General features: G+C 37.2%; 1 protein-coding gene across 1 annotated transcript in view; it reads left to right on the forward strand.

Moving 5' to 3' along the window:
• Erbb4 (erb-b2 receptor tyrosine kinase 4) overlaps positions 1 to 20,280 on the forward strand; it is a 708,187-nt gene that overhangs the window by 685,259 nt on the left and 2,648 nt on the right. Inside the window, exons 26-27 of the mRNA XM_059278119.1 lie at positions 17,688 to 17,735; positions 18,864 to 19,161. Coding sequence (XP_059134102.1) covers positions 17,688 to 17,735; positions 18,864 to 19,161 — 346 coding nt within the window. The remainder of the gene's footprint in view (positions 1 to 17,687; positions 17,736 to 18,863; positions 19,162 to 20,280) is intronic.

Genomic DNA, 20,280 nt, shown 5'->3' on the forward strand with positions numbered 1-20,280 from the left:
TCGTCTGTCTGTCTGTCTGTCTCTCTCTGTGTGTGTGTGTGTGTGTAATTCTATGAAAATATCAGTGCTCACAGGGAAGAAAAATTTGATCTAAACATCTGGGCAGTGCTGCAGACTTCTCCTTGGCCTGTTGGCAATGCTTCACTGTGAATGCTGAGATGTATTTCATTAGAATTCTGTCTGCACACTTTCAGCTGTTCAGTAGAAGTAAGTCAAGAAAATCAAAGTCAATGTGCTCTCTACAGAAGTGGGAATTTCTATTGTTTGGGTTCTACTGACTCTGAGTCTTCCAATTAAGTTATTTTAGTTGGTTAAGCATGTTAGTGTCAGGCATTGATAAACACTTTTCTGTGGTCAAATGGTAAGGAAATTTTTGATGGTGAGTCTAGCCTTTAATAGCAGAGACATCTCTGCAGCCCAAAGTCCAAGATATTTTAGTAGACCTTCCTGTAATACGAATTGCTAAATGATCTTATTAATAAAAAAAAAAAACAGAGCCAAATATTGGAGTGAAAGCTGAAAGATCAGAGAGGCAGAGAGCAAGCCCCTAGTTCTAACCCCTACAAAATCCTCTGCCAAAAGAGAGCGAGTTCCTGTTTCCTCATGCCTTATATAGCTTTCTGTGTCTTGCCATACTACTTCCTGGAATTAAAGGCATGTGTCCTTCCCAAGCAAAGACACGAGATCTCAAGTCCTGGGATTAAAGGTGTATGCCACCACTTCCTGGCTCTGTTTCCAGTGTGACCTTGAACTCCCGGAGATCAGATGGATCTCTGCCTCCCAAATGCTAGGATTAAAGGCGAGTTCTAACACTGCCTTACCTCTATGTTTAATATAACCGCTGGCTTTGTTCTCTGATTCCCAGGCAAGCTTTATTTGTTAGAGCACAAATAAAATATCACCACATTTTCTCTTTTTTAATCTAAAATAAAAAAGTTACAGCTAATATAAGAAAAGCTATATACAATAAGTACAATAACTATATACAATATATACAGGCAATAAATACATCAGCAATGTCTAGTCCATTTACATTTGACAAATTCAGAGAAAATACTCCATTATCTATCCTATTTTGGTGAGTCCAAAATGAACCTAATTTGCTTTCTAGTCTAACTTGTATTACCAACCAAAAACTATTCTGCGATGTCTTTCAACTACTGTTGGACTATAAGAAGCACTGCATTATTAGTTTTTAAGTAAATATTTTGAAATGACATTAAATGATGGATTACTCAATATGCATTCAACTTCAGTTACTTATCACGACTTTATTTACATCAATGATTCCAACCATTTTGAAAGTTGTTTCATGTGACATTTGTGATTGAAATTTTTTTGGAAAATAATCTTTACCACTCCTAAACATATGGCAGCTGTGGTCATCTGCACAAGATGTGCACAAAATCAGGCCCCTTCACATTTCATCTTAGATGGGAGAGGAAACCATAAGGCCCCACCCCTACCTGATAGACTATTGGAAGTTAACAGCTATTGGAGTTATTGGGTGTCATTTTCTTCAATGGTACAGCCACTGATAGTTGTCTTTACACCAGTAAATCACCCCCCACCATCCATGTTTATGTGACAAGCTCTACACTCATTCAGCTGCACACACAAAAAGACATGAGAGTCAATGGGGGCCTTGTGGAGAAAAAGAGTTCCAGTGAAAGTGGGAGAGGGTTGAGAGAGGGGAATGAAGGAGTGAATATTACCAAAATTCATTTTATAAATATATGAAACTATGAAGGCATGAACATTACCGAAGCTCATTATATCTATATATGAAACAACTATCAAAAATATAAAAATGAAAAATAGAATTGAGAAATATAATACAAATGTTTCCCCCACCCAAAAGAACCACAATAATAATAATGACAATAATAATAGCCACCACTATCACATATCCTTGTAGCAGTATAAACTTTCATTCTCATCTACAAAAATGTATATTCATCTTGCCTGCATCACCTAGTATGACTTTGTATGAGTGACACTTAAAAAATCCAGCACTCAGTTCTATTTTCTATTACTTAAGAAAAAAAAAAGCACACTTTTTGCACTCTTACATGCTCTCAATTAACTTGGTCAGAGATATTTGAGACACACATGAATAAAGAAAACTAACCAACTAGGAAAGACATTATTAAGCCCATTGCACAGATAAGCACACTAAGCTTTGCCTAAGGCCCTTGGTTGGTGGTGGGGTTGTTTTTTTTGTTTTTTTGTTTGTTTGTTTGTTTTGTTTTGTTTTTGTTTTGTTTTTTTTTTTGTTTTTGTTTTTTGAGACAGGGTTTCTCTGTGTAGCTTTGCGCCTTTCCTGGAACTCACTTGGTAGCCCAGGCTGGCCTCCAACTCACAGAGATCCACCTGGCTCTGCCTCCCAAGTGCTGGGATTAAAGGCGTGAGCCACCACCACCCGGCTGGTGGTGGGGTTGTTAAGCAGCAATGCTTTCCATAATTAAGGACTCTTCGGCAGCTGCTTATGCCCCTTACTTGAAGCACACACTATAATCCTATTTAGAATTTCATTGTCCTGCATCTATTATTATATACACTAATCAACCATGTTTTGTGTGTGTGTGTGTGTGTGTAACTTAAAATGTAAGATATACACCATAGTGTGGAAATCTAAGCTAGATGACATGTGGAACTAACAGAGAAAGGATTAATTTTATATCTACTGTAAACCTCTTTATCCTCAAAGTCTGTCTTTCCTGTTATTATTTTTCTTAATTAATTATTTTTTTTCTATCCTGATCACAGTTTCCCCTCCCCCCCCTCCTCCCAGTCTCTCCTCCCAGTCTTTCCCCCATCCACTCCTCCTTTCTCTTCAGAAAAGTGCAAGCCTCCCATTGATATCCGCCAGCCATGGCATATCAAGTTGCAGTAGGTCTAGACACCTCCTCTCCTATTAAGGCTGAGGCAACCCAATAGAAGGGAAGGGTCCCAGAAACAAGTAACAGAATCAGAGACAGCCTCTGCTCCCACTGTTAGGAGTCCCACAAAAAGACCAAGATACACCACTGTAACATATATACAAAGGGCCTAGGTCATTCCCATACAGGCTCCTGGTTCAGTCTCTGTGAGCTCCTATGAGCCCAAGTTAGTTGATTCTGTGGATTTTCTTGTGGTTTCCTTGACCCCACTTGCCCCTACAATCCTTTTTCCCCCTCTTCCACAGAATTCCCTGAGCTCTGTCTAATGTTTGGCTGTGAGTCTCTGCATCATTTGTTGGGGGAAGCCTCTCTGATGGCAATTAGGCTAGGCAACAATCCATGAGTATAGCAGAATAGCATTAGGGATCATTTCATTGACTTTTTTTTTTTTTTGAGCTGAGGATCGAACACAGGGCCTTGTGCTTGCTAAGCAAGCACTCTACCACTGAGCTAAATCCCCAACCCTCTTTTTTTTTTTAATTGCCAGTCATGTTTGGTTCTATTCTAGGTCTCTGGGCTATCCAGTCCCTGGGTTCTGGTCCTCCAGGAAGTGTCAGGGATGGGCTCCCTCTCATGGTATGGGTCTCAAGCTGGACCAGTCATTGGTTGACCACTCCCATAACTTCTGCTCCACCTTTACCCCAGCACATCTTGTAGGCAGGGCAAATCATAGGTCAAAGGTTTTGATGGTGGGTAGGGGTCCCAATTCCTTTGCTGGAAATTTTGCCTGGTTACAGGAGATGGTTGGTTCAGGTTCTGTATCCCCCATTGCTAAGAGTCTTAGCTAGACTCACCCTCATAGATTCCTGGCAGTTTTCAATGCACTAGGTTTCTAGCTCATTCCAGAGATGCCCCCTGATTCCAGATGTCTCTCCCAGTGCGTTCTCCCTCCAACCTCCCCGACCTGATCCCTCCTGTTCTCATGCCCACCCCCTTCCAGACCCCTCCCTCATCCACCCGTGATGTCTATTCTATTTCCTCTTCACAGAGAGATTCATGTTTCCCCCTTTGAGCCATTCTTAGCTTCTTTGGGTCTATAGATTATAGAATTATCCTTTACAGCTTATATCCATTTATAAGTGAGTATATAACATGTTTGTCTTTCTGGGTCTGAGTTACCTCACTCAGGATAATCTTTTCTAGTTCCATCCATTTGCCAGCAAATTTCATAATGCTATTGTTTTTAACAGCTGAATAAAAATCCATTGTGTAAATGTGCCACGTTTTCTTTATCCATTCTTTGATAAATGGACATTTAGGTTATTCGCAGTTTATGACTATTATGAATAAAGCTGCTATGAACAAGGTTTAGCAAATGTCCTTGTGGTACGGTAGAATGTCCTTTGAGTATATGCCCAGGAGTGGTATAGCTGGTTCTTGAGGTAGATTAGTTCCCAATTTTCTGAGAAACTGCCGTATTAATTTGCAAAGTGGCTGTACAAGTTTGTACTCTTATCAGCAATGGAGGAGTGTTCCCTTTGCTCCACATCTTCTCCAGCATAAGTTGTCATTTGTGATTTTGGTCTTAACCACTCTGGCAGGTGTAAGATGAAATCTCAGAGTCATTTTGGTTTGCATTTCCCCGATGGTTGATGATGTTGAACATTTGTTGATTTAAGTGTTTCTTGGCCATTTGAGATTCTCCTGTTGAGAATTCTCTGTTTAGGTCTGTACCCCATTTGTAATTGGATTATTTGTTTTTTGATATCTAGTTTCTTGAGGTTTTTTTTTTTCTATGTATTTTGGAAATCAATCCTATGTTGGATATGGGGTTAGTGAAGATCTTTTCCAACTTTGTAGGATGTCATTTTGTATTATTGACAGTGTTCTTTGCTTTACAGAATTTTCAGTTTCATGAGGTCCCATTTATTAATTGTCCATCTCAGTGTCTGTCTGTGCTACTGGTGTTCTATTCAAGAAGTTGCCTCCTTTGCCAATGTGTTCAAGGCTATTTCCCATTTTCTCATCTGTGAGGTCAAATATAACTGGATTTATGTTGAGGACTTTTATCCACTTGGATTTCAGTTTTGTGCAGGGTGATAGGTATGGATCTGTTTGCATTCTTCTATATACTGACATCCAGTTATGTCAGCACCATTTGTTGAAGATGCTTTCTTTTTTTCCATTGTGTAATTTTGGCTTCTTTGTCAAAAATAAGTTCCATAGGTGTGGAGATTTATGTCTGGGTCAATTTGATTCCGATCATTCACCTGTCTCTTTTATACTCTTTTAGTGGGACATATACAATACCATACTGTTTTTATTACTATAGCTCTGTAGTAGAGCTTGAAATCAGGGCCAGTGACACCTCTGGAAGTCCTTTTATTTTACAGGATTGTTTTAGCTGTCATGGGATTTTTTTTCCATATGAAGTTGAGTGTTGTTCTTTCAAGGTCTATAAAGAATTGTGTTGGAATTTTGATGGGAATTGAGTTGAATCTGTAGATTGCTTTTGGCAAGATGGCTATTGTTACCGTGTTAATCCTACCTGTCTAAGAGCATGAGAGATCTTTCCATCTTCTGATATCTTCCTCAACTTCTTTCTTCAAAAACTTGTAGTTCTTGCCATACAGGCCTTTCACTCGCTTGGTTAGAGTTGGACCAAGATATTTTATATTATTTGTGACTATTGTGAAGTGTGTTGATTCCCTGATTTCTTTCTCAACCCATTTATCATTTGTATATAGGAGGGCTACCGATTTTGGGGGGTTAATCTTGTATCCTGCCACTTTACTGAAGGTGTTTATCATCTGTAGGAGGAGTTCCCTGTAGAATTTCTGGGGTCACTTATGTATACTATCATATCATCTGCAAATATCAACTCTTTGACATCTTCCTTTCCAATTTGTATCCTCTTGGTCTCCTTTAATTGTCTTTTTGCTCTAGTTAAAACTTCAATTACTATATTGAATAGATATGGAGAGAGTGGATATCCTTGTTTTGTCTCTGATTTTAGTGGAATTGCTTTAAGTTTCTCTCCATCTAATTTGATGTTGGCAATCAGCTTGCTGTATGTTGCCTTTATATGCTTTTATTATGTTTAGGTATGTTCCTTATATTCATGATCTCTCAAACACTTTCATCGTAAACAGGTGTTGGATTTTGTCAAAAAGCTTTTTCAGCATCTAAAAAGATGGTCATGTTTTCCTGTTATTCTTAGTTAACAATTTATATTCTTCAGCAATAAAACCCAAGTTTCCTTTGCCTCCAAATCATTCAGAAATATATAGATGCTTCAGGAAGTATTATCCTAGTGGTAGAATCCTGGGGTTTTATTACTAGATGTGAAATGTCATTGCATTTGGAACCACTTGCCTCGTAACAAGAATATTTTGTTTTTGCCATTAGCGTGAAGGTTTTAAACAATGATCTTAGGAACAGTGAATGCACTGAATGAGATATGACCATGATTTGCCATTGGGTTCAATTTGCTATTTAGAATGAACTATCGCATTTGTGCAACATCTAATTTGAAAAATGTTTTCAGTCACACCTGACTTAATAAATAGTATCTATGTTAGTTATCTTTTTCTATTGCTGTGACAAAACACCGTAACTAAGGCAATTTATAAAAGACAGCACTTAATTTGGGGCCCCATGGTTCCAGAGAATTAGAGTCCATGACCATCATGGTGGGGAGCACGGCAATAGCAGGCAGCCAAGGTGCTGGAGCAGTAGCTGAGAGCTTTCATTTGACACACGGACAAAGACAAAGAAAACTAACTGGGAATGGTTTAGAAACCTCAAAGCCTGGCCTAAGTGGCACACCTGTTCCAACCTGTTCTAATCCTTCCCAAACAGTTCTACCAACTGGGGGATCAAACATTCAAACATATGAGCAACATGAGCCTAGGGGGTCCATCCATTCTCATTCAACTATGACAGCATCCTTGAGAATCTGATCCACCAGAGCCATGGATGCATTTGAGTTTAGGTATCTTCCTTTTTATCCACCTGTTACAATGTAGTTATTTGACATCTAGCATATCTTTCTCTACCCATGCTCCTGGCTCTGTGCTGAGTACCACTGTTACTAATGCGACGGTAGAGCAAGTCCACTTCTCAATGAACTTAAAGCTTATCTTAGTTTCCTTCCAATTGCTGTTGATAAAATGCCTTGGCAAAAGCTACTTAAGGGAGAAAGTGCCTTCTTGGCTCACAGTTCTGTGTTACAGTTGATCATTGTGTGGAAGCCAAGGTGGCAGGGACTTGAAACCACTGATCCTATCACATCTGCAGTCAAGAGCACAGGGTGATGAGTTAATATATGCATGATAGTTCTCAGTTCATTTTTTCCCTGCTTTTATACAATCTAGAATCCCAGTCTAGGGAATGGTACAGCCCATAAGGAGCAGACTCTCCCAATTCCAAGACATTTCCATAGGATAAGCTAATCTGGACAGTCCCTCCCTGAGACTTACTTCCTGGGTGATTCTGGAGTTTTCTTGAGTCAACAATTAAAGCCAACCATCACATTGCCTTAAAAAAGAAGAAATAGTAATGAAATAAACTGGGATAAAGTTAATAAATTATTCATCCGAGACAAATAATAACTTCTTGGTAAATATTTGATGAATCAAAAAAATTAATGTAATCAGGATAAAGATTGTTTACCACATGTTCAATTTGAAATCATGGCAAAGAAGCCAGCAAGAAGTATAAAGAGAAAATAACCATAGCAGACACTTGAGGGTAAAAGAAGAAATGATCTATATTGACCTGCTGATAAGCTAATTTATTTAGAAGGAGGCTTGCGTGGAGGTGAGGCTGCAGAAATTGGCAAGGTAACTGTAGTTACCAATAGCATTCTATGCCAAAGCAATGGAATTTCACTTAATCTGAGGTCAAGAGGAGTGATTCTACTTTTGCAAACAGAGGAAGTAACTGATGTGAAAGGAATGCCTAAAATCAAGGAGATCAGCAAGAATCTACAATGCCCTAGTCAGCAAAAGAGATCATAATTAAGATGATCACAAACACCATGCATCTCCAGTGAATTCTGGCTTACCCAGTTACCCTGACATAAGTAATAATGCATTCCTTTACCCCCAAAGTAAGGATTAAGATGGTAAATTATATGGTTCTTAACTACAAACAGAAGGATGAAGAAAGTGTTTGGATTTAGTGATTAGAAGACATTTTAAGGAGTAGGTCTTAGGTGCTCAGATCTAAGGAGGAAAGTAGAGAAGACATCTAAGGAAGCACTGAGATATTTGATTTGCATAAGTGGATGAGCTATTATTAATGTTGATCACTAAATGAGGAGACAAATTAGATTTGATTTATGAGGGAAGTGTATGGTTATTTCTGCTGGGGATTATAATTTTGGAAATGTCATGTAACATTTCAATGGAGATGCAAGTCAGTAGCAGTTAAATATGTGGGAATTAGCAATCCATATTCCAGTGTTACCTGAAAGTAGGTCCACCATGAACTCTGAACACCAATTTGAGAGAGACTCATGAATTCACTGAGAGAGCAAATAGATTCTTTTCTACATAGAGGCCAAGTCACCAGACCGTGCAAACAAAATGTTTACAACTATGAGAGGCCCATAATGGTGTACCTGGAATAGGTGGATGATACAGTCCTATCTCCTACAGAAGCAGAACAGAAACATGAGCTTAGAAGTCATTCAGAGAATAAGGATTTCATAAGCCCGGAATTCAGAAATCAACCTTGGCAAGGAAACAGATACTGGACTTCATCATCTTTGGAGTCCCAACTAGGCCACTCCTGACTCAGACATGATCTAAGGAACCCAAGTAGATTGTCTGTTATCCCAAATTAAGTCATAAAAGTTGTTTTTCTCATCAGGCTTGTTGAGATCTGCTTGTAGCCATGTGATCTCGAGGAAAATCACTATCTCTATGACCCTGGCAGAAAATACTGTGAGGAGGTCTTCTTGGTATGTGTGTCAGATTCAAATTATACTGTCTAGTGTATTTTAGATCTATTTTATTTGGGGCTTATTTCTGTTTCTTCTTGAAGTACAATGTTAACTGCTTTAGAACTTGAAAGGAAATTGTTGTAGCCCTGATCCTGACTAATTTAGTTGACTTTGGCAACAACTAGTATAAATAGGAAACTAAGCAGTATTAGTCTACTCCCCTAACCCCCTGAATTCCAGGAAATTCCAGAGTGGCATATGAATAGATTCAGGAATGCTTTGAATATTTTTTTCCCTCTCACTTTTCGTATGCAGCAAAATCAGACTTTGAGAAAAATAAAAACAGTAAGAGCTGTTTGGACTTCAGTGAACATGTTGGTCTTGGGGAGAACATTTTTCTCTTGGGATGCTGCCTTCAATCTGATATTCATTTTGCTCAGATCAGTTGTAAATACCAGGCTGTTTCTGTGAAATGTAAGTGATGTTTGCTCTGGGCTGGTGGGACAGCCATGTGCTGTTTGCTCTGTGAGGAGCTCTGCTGGAGTAGCCGCTGTACCTTATTCAGATCGGCTCACAGGATCCAGCTGTCCTCGTCCCAGGTGGATGGAGAGAAACCATTTCACTCACAGGACAGCTGTGCCACCTGGTCGCTTCGAGAGCAGGAGTTGCGTGAATGAACCATTGTTACGATTTCACTTTTTATCTGGTAAACTGTTTGCAGAAGCCAGAATAACAGAAGGTATTTCCAATCTGGTCCACGTTGAAATGATGTGAACACAGAAAGGAAGGCATTGTCTATGCCGAGTGAAACGGCCTCCCAGGGATATCAACCGAACACAGCATAACAAGTTACAATAAGACTGGGCACAAACCCTAAGCCTGCTCTTCTCTGAAGGGAAATGGAGAAGTGGATCTGGGGGTGGGGGTGGGGGGACTGGGAGGAGTGAAGGGAGGGGAAACCACAACTAGAGTGTAATATGTGAGAAAAAATATACAAAGAAAAGAAAAAAATCCACTTTTAAGCTTTATGAAGAAAAAAACTATTTTATATAAACTTATGTTTGATTAAAAAAAAAAGAAAGAATGTTTATGTGTTGCCAACACCTATTATTTATAACACTGAATAAAATCTACTTGCCAAAATAAGCTGTATAGAATTTACAGTTCTAATAACTATATTACTTACCCTATTCTGCTCACTAGACAACCCAAGTCTAGTTTCATATGTTTTTACATTCTTCAACATACATTTATGTGACTACTTCAGTTGTCCCTTTGACTATATAGAAGTAAAACTTTCCGAGTTTCAACTGTAGCCAAAGAGAAGGCTGAACATTTTAGAGTCCCTGTTGTTTGCAAGCAAATAAGATAACTTTAAAAACCATAAATAAATATTTTTAAGTGGAGCTCATATGTGGTTTAAAGAACAAGATTTGCTGATAAATATATGTGAAAATAAAGCAAAAGAACCAAGCTAACAGCATGTAAGAGAAAGCGAATATGGTTCAATGGTTCCGTCAGCCTCTGTTACTATGTAAACTGACAATATCATTGGTGTACCTTGCCACATGAACACGTGTGCAGGAGCACACTGGGAGGAATTGTTTTAGATAAGCCTTTACTAATAACACTAAAAAAATTATTATATCTAGCTCATGTCCTGACTAGCTAATTTTTAAAATAATGATATTCAAATTTAGAATATTTATAGGACAGTTTTTTTCCATTCTTAGCTCACAGCAGTTCTACAGATTATTTATTTTTAAACCATTTTTATAATTGTATAAATTATATAGTGTGTTTATTTGTATCACATGAATTAAAACATTATTGAAGTAAAAGTATATTAACTGATCATAAGCATGTATGTGTGTACTGATATCAATAACTAACAATGTAGCTAGAATGTTCAAAAAGCATACCCCCTCTTTGTGGAAGGCAAGCTGTTTTATAAATAAGCCATCATTCTAAGAAATATTTTTTGTTTATTTGTTTGTTTGTTTTTGTTTTTCGAGACAGGGTTTCTTTGTGTAACCCTGGCTTTCCTGGAACTTGCTCTGTAGACCAGGCTGAACTCAAACTCAGAGATCCACCTGCCTCTGCCTCCTGAGTGCTGGGACTAAAGGCATGAGCCATTACCATCTGGCTGTAATAAATACTTTTAATTAGTATATTTACAGACAGCTTTTTTTCTACAGTATTTGCTATTCCAAGATTGTTACTATTATCTTATAAAGCCATAGCCTATTGAATAAGAAAGACTGATATTTATCTGAAAATTTACTCTTTATTAAAATAACCAACTATTCCAATATATTTCAAGTTAGAACGAATACAATGTCATTTTCTACCAGTAAGGCAAATGCTTTCACTTATATCATAGAGAAAATTAGGTTCCTTTTTAGAAGCCTTTTAAAAATACATACCTAAAATTGTTTTCTAAAATTATTTGTGAAATGCCTATTTGAAACCATAAGTTATGAAATAATGTATTGTAAATGAGAATCAGGGGCTCTTATTTCTAGAACTATTGCTAACTAGTTGTATGACTTCCAAAATTAACATCTTAAAACATCATCAAGTCTCAGGTGGTTGAGATGGCTCAGCAGGTAAAAGAGCTTGCTGCCAAGCATAACATGAGTTCGAGCTCTGGGACCCACAGAGTGGACTAAGAGATCAAGCTCCCTGCATGTTGTTATCTTATCTTCATGTACGCACCCTTTCTGTCATAATAAATAAATAGATAGATAAGATAAATTTTAAAAAATTAAATGAAGTCTCCATTTATTAAATGAAAAGTTTAAATTAATTTTTTTCAAAATTATGTCTTCATTGATCACCATCCAAATGTAGTATTTTTTCCCTAGAACCTAGAATCATGTGCTGCACAGAGGATCAGTGATGTGTGTAGATACTTTATTGAGACAAAAAGAAAGGTGCTAAACATGCTTGGGAAATATTTATGAGACAATTTTACAAGAGACTTTGCTTTTGTGCTAGTCACCTTTGTAGTAGTTAACTATTAATCCCTTGAGTTTAAGAGAGAATATTCACTTTATATTCCAGTAATTTGAAGGCTGAAGGTGAGTTTTCCCATCACTTATCATAAAGTTTTACCCTTGTCACAGAGTCAATTAAACCAAAGGTCCAAGGGGTTAAGGAATTTATTAAATGCTGCATGATAACCTCTAAGAATGGGATCCCAGAGCTGGAAGGATGTTATGCAGCCATCTGTTTTGAGTCTGTGTAACCTTTGTCTTCAAAGGTTGCCCAATGTAGTGCTCATGTGTGAAGAATTTTTCCTCAATCATTTTTTCAAATGATTACTAATCTTAAGAGAGGTAGCTAATATCTTATTGTTACTAATCTTAAGAGAAGTGGCTAATATCTTATTGTTAGTAATCTTAAGAGAGGTGACTAATACCTTATCTTAATGTTAACACCATCATACAACTGTTTCTTTATGCCCTTTCATTTTTGACTATGCTAATAACATTTTTTTTATTGCATCATACAATACTCTTTGAAGCAATGACTTAAATCAAAAAAGGGTGTTGGGAGATTTTCAGCTTCACTGGACTGATTCATCTAGTGATGAAGATTTTAAGGTTAAATATCTTCTAATCGAGCAATATGTGGAGAGACTATAGTAATTGCTATGTGGGATACAATGGATTATTTACCCAAAGTCAATCAGCAAGAGGAACTTACTAAGGCCTGTACTAGAACAGTAAATCAGTAAACAGAAGTGCTGTTATGGCAAGACCTTGTGGTCTCTGCCTGCTTCAAGACTGACTTTGGGAACGGTAGGTAAATGCATTTGTATGCAACATGATTTCACATCAAGAAAGAACTTTGAGTGAAGAATGAAAACTACATATTGCCTACACTGTGTGCATACATCACTCATACTTACTGATATCACTCACAGTTTCCTTTTGTTAAAACTCTTTCCACCAGTTGGATAGATAAGACACGTGAAAGATTAAAAGTTCTACGATTACTGAAAAGTTAATAAAGAACAAGAGCACAAGTAAATGGTCCCTTTGCTGGATCACAGGATACTTGCTAACTTTGTATGTGGTGAATGGAGCAAAAGTGCTTGAACAGTCCTACTCACTCAAATGAGACAAGCAAGTGAGGACATTAGTAAATAAACACATAAGTAGATGAAAGCTATTAGATGTGGTATAAATAGACAAAGACACATGATGTATATTTATATCATATATAAGAGACAGATGATAAACAAGTAATATATAGATAATAGATAAAAAGATGATCGTAAATAGATGATTTATAGATCATAGATAAGATACATGGATACTATATAGATAATAAGTAAGTGAATAGTAAATAATAAATAGATATATTGATAGGTGATAATAGATTTTATATATGTAAGTACATGTAAAATCATAGATGGATGGATTAACATCAGCATTTTGAAATCTCAATAGGCCTCTCCCACATGGGCACATTTTGTCAGTTTTCTTCCATCTGCCCTCTGAAATATGAAGGTTTTCAAGATAGTAGTATATGAACTTGTGAGGAAGAAGGAACATTGCAGTTGCCTGTCGGGAACTGCACATCATGCCAAAACACCTTCTCTGAGTTGATGTCTGACCTGTGACCAAGTGAAAATGCCCATCAGACTGTTAAGCATACATGCCTGGGAGGACAAAGGGTTGAAAATCCATTATAGTTACTATGTGGACGTGTCTAGGTAATAAGTTAGTGCTGATGGATGGATTAGCCATGTCTTACAGACACATTCTGTTTCTGATGGCAGAATTTATGTTCTTCGTGCTTGAAATGGCTGTAGTTTTGTTGTATTTGCTATCAAAAACTATAATTATTTAGAGATTAAAAACTCATTAAGCACATGTTTAGATACATACTAAGCATTTAAACATGTGTTATTTTTGTTTTCTAAGAACATACATTGATATGATAATTTTTGGACCACAAATCACAGTTTAACTGGTTTTTTATTTAAAATTTCTCAGGATCAATATTAAATAATATAAACATCAATACTGTGCATGTAATCATACAGAGGTTCAAATATGCACTATTCAACTGTAAGGTTAATTTTAAGGCATTTAAAAGTGCATTTAACACTACATTTTTTTCATTTTTTTACGTTTGCTAAGACTTGCCTTCTCGATACCCTATGACATTTGGGTTCAAGTCAATCATACAATGTCCCAGTGATAGGGCCACAACATTAAACTTCCTCTATCCATCACCCTTACTAATCGCCCCACCAGGAACACACTCCTCATCACTCGCCAGTTCCTAACCCACCTCTTTCTATCTCTGTCCTGCTGGCAGTAAATCCTCTCGCCAGCTAATTGAATGAGTGCACCTGGCGCTGCTTCCCAAAGATCCACAAAGCCAGACTTTGATGGACAGCAGAAAGAGGCACAACGTGAAAACAAAGCCTTTTAGCTGAGAGCAATGCTTTGTCCTGAGAAGGACTTCAAGGTCACTCCAGCCCATTCTGGCTGTGGTGGGGATCTTAATTTTCACTCATCCGATTTACTTGCACCTGTCATTCTTTCCAGTATTAAAAGTTCAGCTCCTCGAGTGTGAGGAATTAAGAAAGAAGGGAAAGTAAAGTGCTTGTTGCAAACCAAAAACAGAAAAGGCAAGTCAAATCTGGCTTGGCTCGGAAGTACAAAAAGTTATTTTCAAAGCCCGTAAATTATGACATAGTGATTAACATGTAATTTAAATATATTTAAACAACAATTATATCACATTTCCAGCCCAGCTAATTGGCCTCACAGATGTTCCCTTGGAGCTGCATTACCCTTCCATGGGGAAATGAATGATGTGCTTTTTATCATAGGAACCAGATAAAAAAGCAAACTGAAAGAAAAATGGAAACAGAAATGTAAAAAGCAGCCAGTACCCCTAAAAACAATGAATGCTAAGAGTTTTGTGTAGAATTTGTTTTCATTTTAATGGTGAAAATGAAAAGAAGTGGAAAAAAAGTGTGTGAAGACACTCTATTACTGTGATGCTGCTTGGCAGTGTGTCCAGAGAGGGAGCTGGCAGGTTGATGATGGAAAGACTTGTCAGAGCAGGGACAGTGGATGCATTCTATCAGACAGAGAGCCTTGCTTCATGTCCCAGAGCAAGCTAACTGCAAAGTCCAGCTATTTACGGTACACCACCTTTACAACCGAAGGCATTCTATCCTGGAGAATGAAGATAGATAACGAACTGTTTCCTCACTGAGAATGGCTTGTGAGTTAGTCCTTTGATCACTCATCTTTCAAGATTGAAAAAAAAAATACAAAATGCACCATCAATGCTAGCTGTAGCTTTGACTCAAATTGAGCATTATACAGAATGAACATTTTTGCCAAGTGAGAGGTCAAGGAACACAGGTAATTACTATTGTTTTGGAATACTTTATCCTCTGATATGTAATTGCAGGCGTGGAATGAATTCACTCCAACAGCATCATTCTTTTGTGCCTTGTTGTGTTTGTCTGTTTGATTCTACTTCCATAATCTCAGGCAATGTCTGACGGTTCAGTATAAATCCCCAAAGGTCAGTCAGTGTCTATATCTCTTCTAGTATGCCTTAGTGTTTCTAACATCTATAACAGTGACCAGTGATTTTATCATTAAGATTTAATTAAAATGTGTTAAATACTTGCTAATTAATCAGGGCTTGATGATAAGTCTGGAGTTTGAAATGTTATAACATTAATTCAGGCAGTTATCATGTTTTATTTGTGCCACTCCTCAATTTTACAAGTCACTGAACTATATAAAATATTCCTTTCTCAAATATTATGAACAAATAGAATTGATTTTCTGTTTTTATAAAGGACAGCAAAATCTGCCTATATTTATGATGATCAGATAACAGATAAGCATTAAAAATGTATCTTTGATGGATACCTTTGACATGATTCCTTGACTTAAGAACTCTGATTAGCTGACACATATACTTACACATTATATATAGTCTACATTTATATTATAGTGCAGAGCATAATTTGTCATTCCAAAGAATAGAGACCAAGGATGAAAGTGGGGGGTCTGATATATTTTACAATTGAACATGTGTGATTGATTAGACCTAAGGTCTAAAATTTCTAACAGGACAAAATAAATGTGCATAGTATAATATCAACTCCTGTGCATTGAATCTTAAATATATCTATAAAAATAATGCCCATAAGCTGCTGAATGGAGCAGGAAATATGAAGCATATACAAAATTGAATACTGTTTAACTATAAAAATAGGTGAGAGCTTATCATTGGAAAAGACACAGATAGAAATGTTATTCTAAGTGAAATGGGCAGGCATAATTTGACAAATACTTCACAGCCTCACTCACCCCTGTGTAATTAGAGAGGGAAATGATCTGTCATAACTGTAGGGTGGGATGCAGTATAAATTCATTACAGGACTTGTTCTTTGGTCAGTCTGGCAAATAGCATTTGTTAAGTGAAATTGCATTGTTCAATGGCGATTGATTTACATTAAATAGTTGCTATTCATAGAACAATCTTTTGGGATTGCCTTATGAATGAATCTCTAAATTGTAGGAACACTGATGTGAGATGATATTTCGGTGTTTCATACACATGACATAAGTTGCTGGAAGGATCTTTAGTCATCTCTGTTGACTTGAGATCAGATGTACAGAGATGCGTCATAGACGCAGCAACTTCTGCCAGCTTTATTCATTATCCTCAATACCAGAAAAGCAGAGAAATTCTCACAGAGAAAGCTGTTCTTAGTCAGTGTGTTTAATAATGAGTGAATATAGATGTGTGTATTTTTATATTAAGGAACAGACTTGGGATTCACACAGCCCCACTTCTCTCTTCTGAAGGAACAGTATCCTTAACATTTTATCATATTTTACCTTCACCTTCATATAGCCCAAAGGATAGAATATTAAGCCATAACAATATAGACTTTTTGAAGCCAAAACCTGGTTGTGTAACTATATAAAAGGAATAGGAATTATGTTTCTAGTAACAAATTTATTTTTCAAGTTTTCTTCTGTTTCTTCCCTTTTTAAGAAGTAGAATGGGCCGGGCGGTGGTGGCTCACGCCTTTAATCCCAGCACTTGGGAGGCAGAGCCAGGCGGATCTCTGTGAGTTCGAGGCCAGCCTGGTCTCCAAAGCGAGTTCCAGGAAAGGCGCAAAGCTACACAGAGAAACCCTGTCTCGAAAAAACCAAAAAAAAAAAAAAAAGAGAGAGAAAAAAAAAAGAAGTAGAATGGAAGATACAATAGTATGTGGCCTTTTTATTAATAAGGAAAGACTGAGTGGCCTTTGCTGAAGTGGTGAAAATAAATGTAGCTTAATAGAAAATATTTTAGATGAGTTTAAATCCACTTTCTTTTTCCTTCTGAACATCCCCCCCCCCTTTTTTTTTCTTGTAAGAGAACAAACTGGTATTTTGTAATGATCCTAAATAGCATGAAGCTGTTTGGGTCTTTTGATATGTGAAAAACCAACTATCCTTTATTTTAAAACACAGTTTCATTATTTCTGGCTCCCCACCCTCCCTCCGTCTTCTACAGTTAGTCTGAAAAATTATAATTCTTATGTCAGTCTTATTTTCTTTTAAATCATTAAAAATTTTACTTTGTCAATGTGATTTTCTTTGTCTGGGGCAGAATTAGTGTTTAAATTTGCTTGTTTGTAGTGAGAATGAACACAATTTGACTAGGAAAAATCACTCTTGTGCACTTCCTTCTTTGGCTCATGCAAATCGTATCTTTTCTTTATCTTTTCTTTTTTTTTTTTTTAGTTTTTCATCCATGTTGCCTCTTATTATATCCATCATTCCATTTTTCTTTCCTATTAGAGTGAAATTGGACACAGCCCTCCTCCTGCCTACACCCCCATGTCGGGAGTAAGTATTTCACGATCAGCCTTCATCTTTTAGGATTTTTGGTCTTCTCTTAACCACGTCTCTTCTCTTGTCTCCATATTATTTCCTCATTTTTGCCTTTGCCAACAGTGAGTCAAGAATTGGCTATAGATCCTGTAGCTGCCTGTGTAGATGTCTGTATGTCAGGTGATAATCTGCAACTGAGACATCATACACCAATAGGAGCTTTCAATGGTTATTGGAAGGATTTACCAGTCCATGAATTATGCTTCTGGGTGAAGATTTTATCTTCAGTCTCATGACTGCAGGTCATGTGCTGTAAAGTCTGAGTCTCAGTGACTGTCCTTTTGTTAGGTACTGGACACCAACGTCATAGTAACCGCAGAATGGGAGGTAGTATTGGCGCCTTGCCATTCATAATATTTCACTGTACTTCTGCACTTAAGACCATTTGCCATGAAAATTTACTTTGAGTTTCATAACAAAATTAGGCAATTGTAGAAAAAGAACACAAAAATCTTTTTTATTAGATCACACTTAGTAAATTTAAAAATTGAAAATTTAAATTATTTCCACATGATTTTTTTTTTTTTTACCTATTAAGAAAAAGTCAGGGTTGGAAGGGGCTGAGAAGATGGCTCAGTCAGAAAATTGCTTGCTCCACAAGCATAATGGTCTGAGTTGGATCCCCACATCTACACAAAGAGCTGGACATTCGAATTCCAGCACAAGGAAGGTGCTGAAAGACGATCTCTAGGCCTTCCTGACCAACCAATATAGGCAAATTGATGAGTTCCAGGTTAAGTGCGAAATTCTGTCTCAAGAATTAAGGTACAGGGATATAAAGGAAGACACCCAACATTGACCTCTGACCTCCACATGCATGTATACCTACACTCACACGTACATGAATATGAATGTGTGTGTGTATATATATATATACATATATATATGCACACAGAAAAAAGTAGAATTTTAAATGTGTCTAGTCTTTACCTCAAATTCATTAGCCTCCTAGGAAAATAAGTCATGAATTACTAAACTTGAAAGACAATGTGTTTGGTACCTTTTTGGCTAATAACATTCAGGATCCTTTTACAATTTTTCCTAACCGCTGATTCTCCCAATATGTTTCTGCTATTTTAACAGAATCAGTTTGTGTACCAGGATGGGGGCTTTGCTACACAACAAGGAATAGCCATGCCCTACAGAGCCACAACCAACACCATACCAGAAGCTCCAGTCGCTCAGGGTGCAACAGCTGAGATGTTTGATGACTCCTGCTGTAATGGCACCCTACGCAAGACAGTGGCACCCCATGTCCAAGAAGACAGTAGCACACAGAGGTATAGTGCTGACCCCACGGTGTTTGCCCCAGAACGGAACCCACGAGGTGAACTGGATGAAGAAGGCTACATGACTCCCATGCGTGACAAACCCAAACAAGGTACAAACTGAACATTCAGAAGTGATTGTGCTCAATGATCCCCTCCATCAAACAAACAGGGGATGGAAGCCAAGTTTCCAGACAGCTGGAGGGTCTGACATTTGTGATCTATAATAGAAAAGGCCCAGGCTATGACTATTAGAGAATAGTTTTCTGAATCAGTGGCATCTATGTACCTAAGTACTTCTTTAAATAGTCAGAATTTCAAGCTCCACCTGAACACGAAATTGGATTTTTAATGAAATCCTCAAGTGACGTATAAGCACAACAAAGCCCGACAAACACCAACTTAAACCCACCTTTATTGCAATAGTTGAACAAAGTAGTATGATACTACAGGACTTCAGAACAATTGCTGTGTTGAAGTTACCATGGAGGTTGTAAAGACCGGTGTTACTGGCAAAGGATCAGACCTTCTGATGTCAACAATAAAAGAGCTGATTTATTTAAAACATACAATCTCACTAACCTAGCTTAGGGTTAGGGTTTTGAATCATCATAGAGTGCTTTCTTATCACACATGAGAACTTAGATTTAGACCAACCCCAGTATCACCAAAAATAACAAAGTTTATCACAGGAAACTATGAATTTTGTGAGTGATTCTTCAAAAATGCAATTTGATTCTGTATGGACTTACATACACCACCGTCTTGAAGATAGTTTGTGAATTAATGGCTTTGTAAATGTTAAACATAGAAAGGTTAAACACCCACATTAAGTAACACTTTAGTTTTGAAGTAAAAAAAAAAAAAAAAAAAAAAACCTCTTTCTCTCTATGGTAGCAGTGCCACAAAACAGAGATAATGAATAATTGTTATTGAAAATAGTGATCATGATGATGTCTGTCAGTATCAGCAGCAGGCCAGATGTTAAGACTGTGAAATCCCATTATATCATCTTTATATGGCTTTGGTCACTGTATGTGAAACACAGGCTACTGATCCTTCAATACATAATGTAAATTACCTAGCATAATATGATGAGAATTTTGATGACTATAGTCCAGAATAAATTAGGAAGAGAGATGGATGATAGATAGAGAGAGAGAGAGAGAGAGAGAGAGAGAGAGAGAGAGAGAGAGAAGGTAGATAGAATGATGGTGGATAGACGAGAGAGA

This window comes from Peromyscus eremicus, chromosome 13, assembly GCF_949786415.1.
Source record: "Peromyscus eremicus chromosome 13, PerEre_H2_v1, whole genome shotgun sequence".
Lineage (NCBI taxonomy): Eukaryota > Metazoa > Chordata > Mammalia > Rodentia > Cricetidae > Peromyscus > Peromyscus eremicus.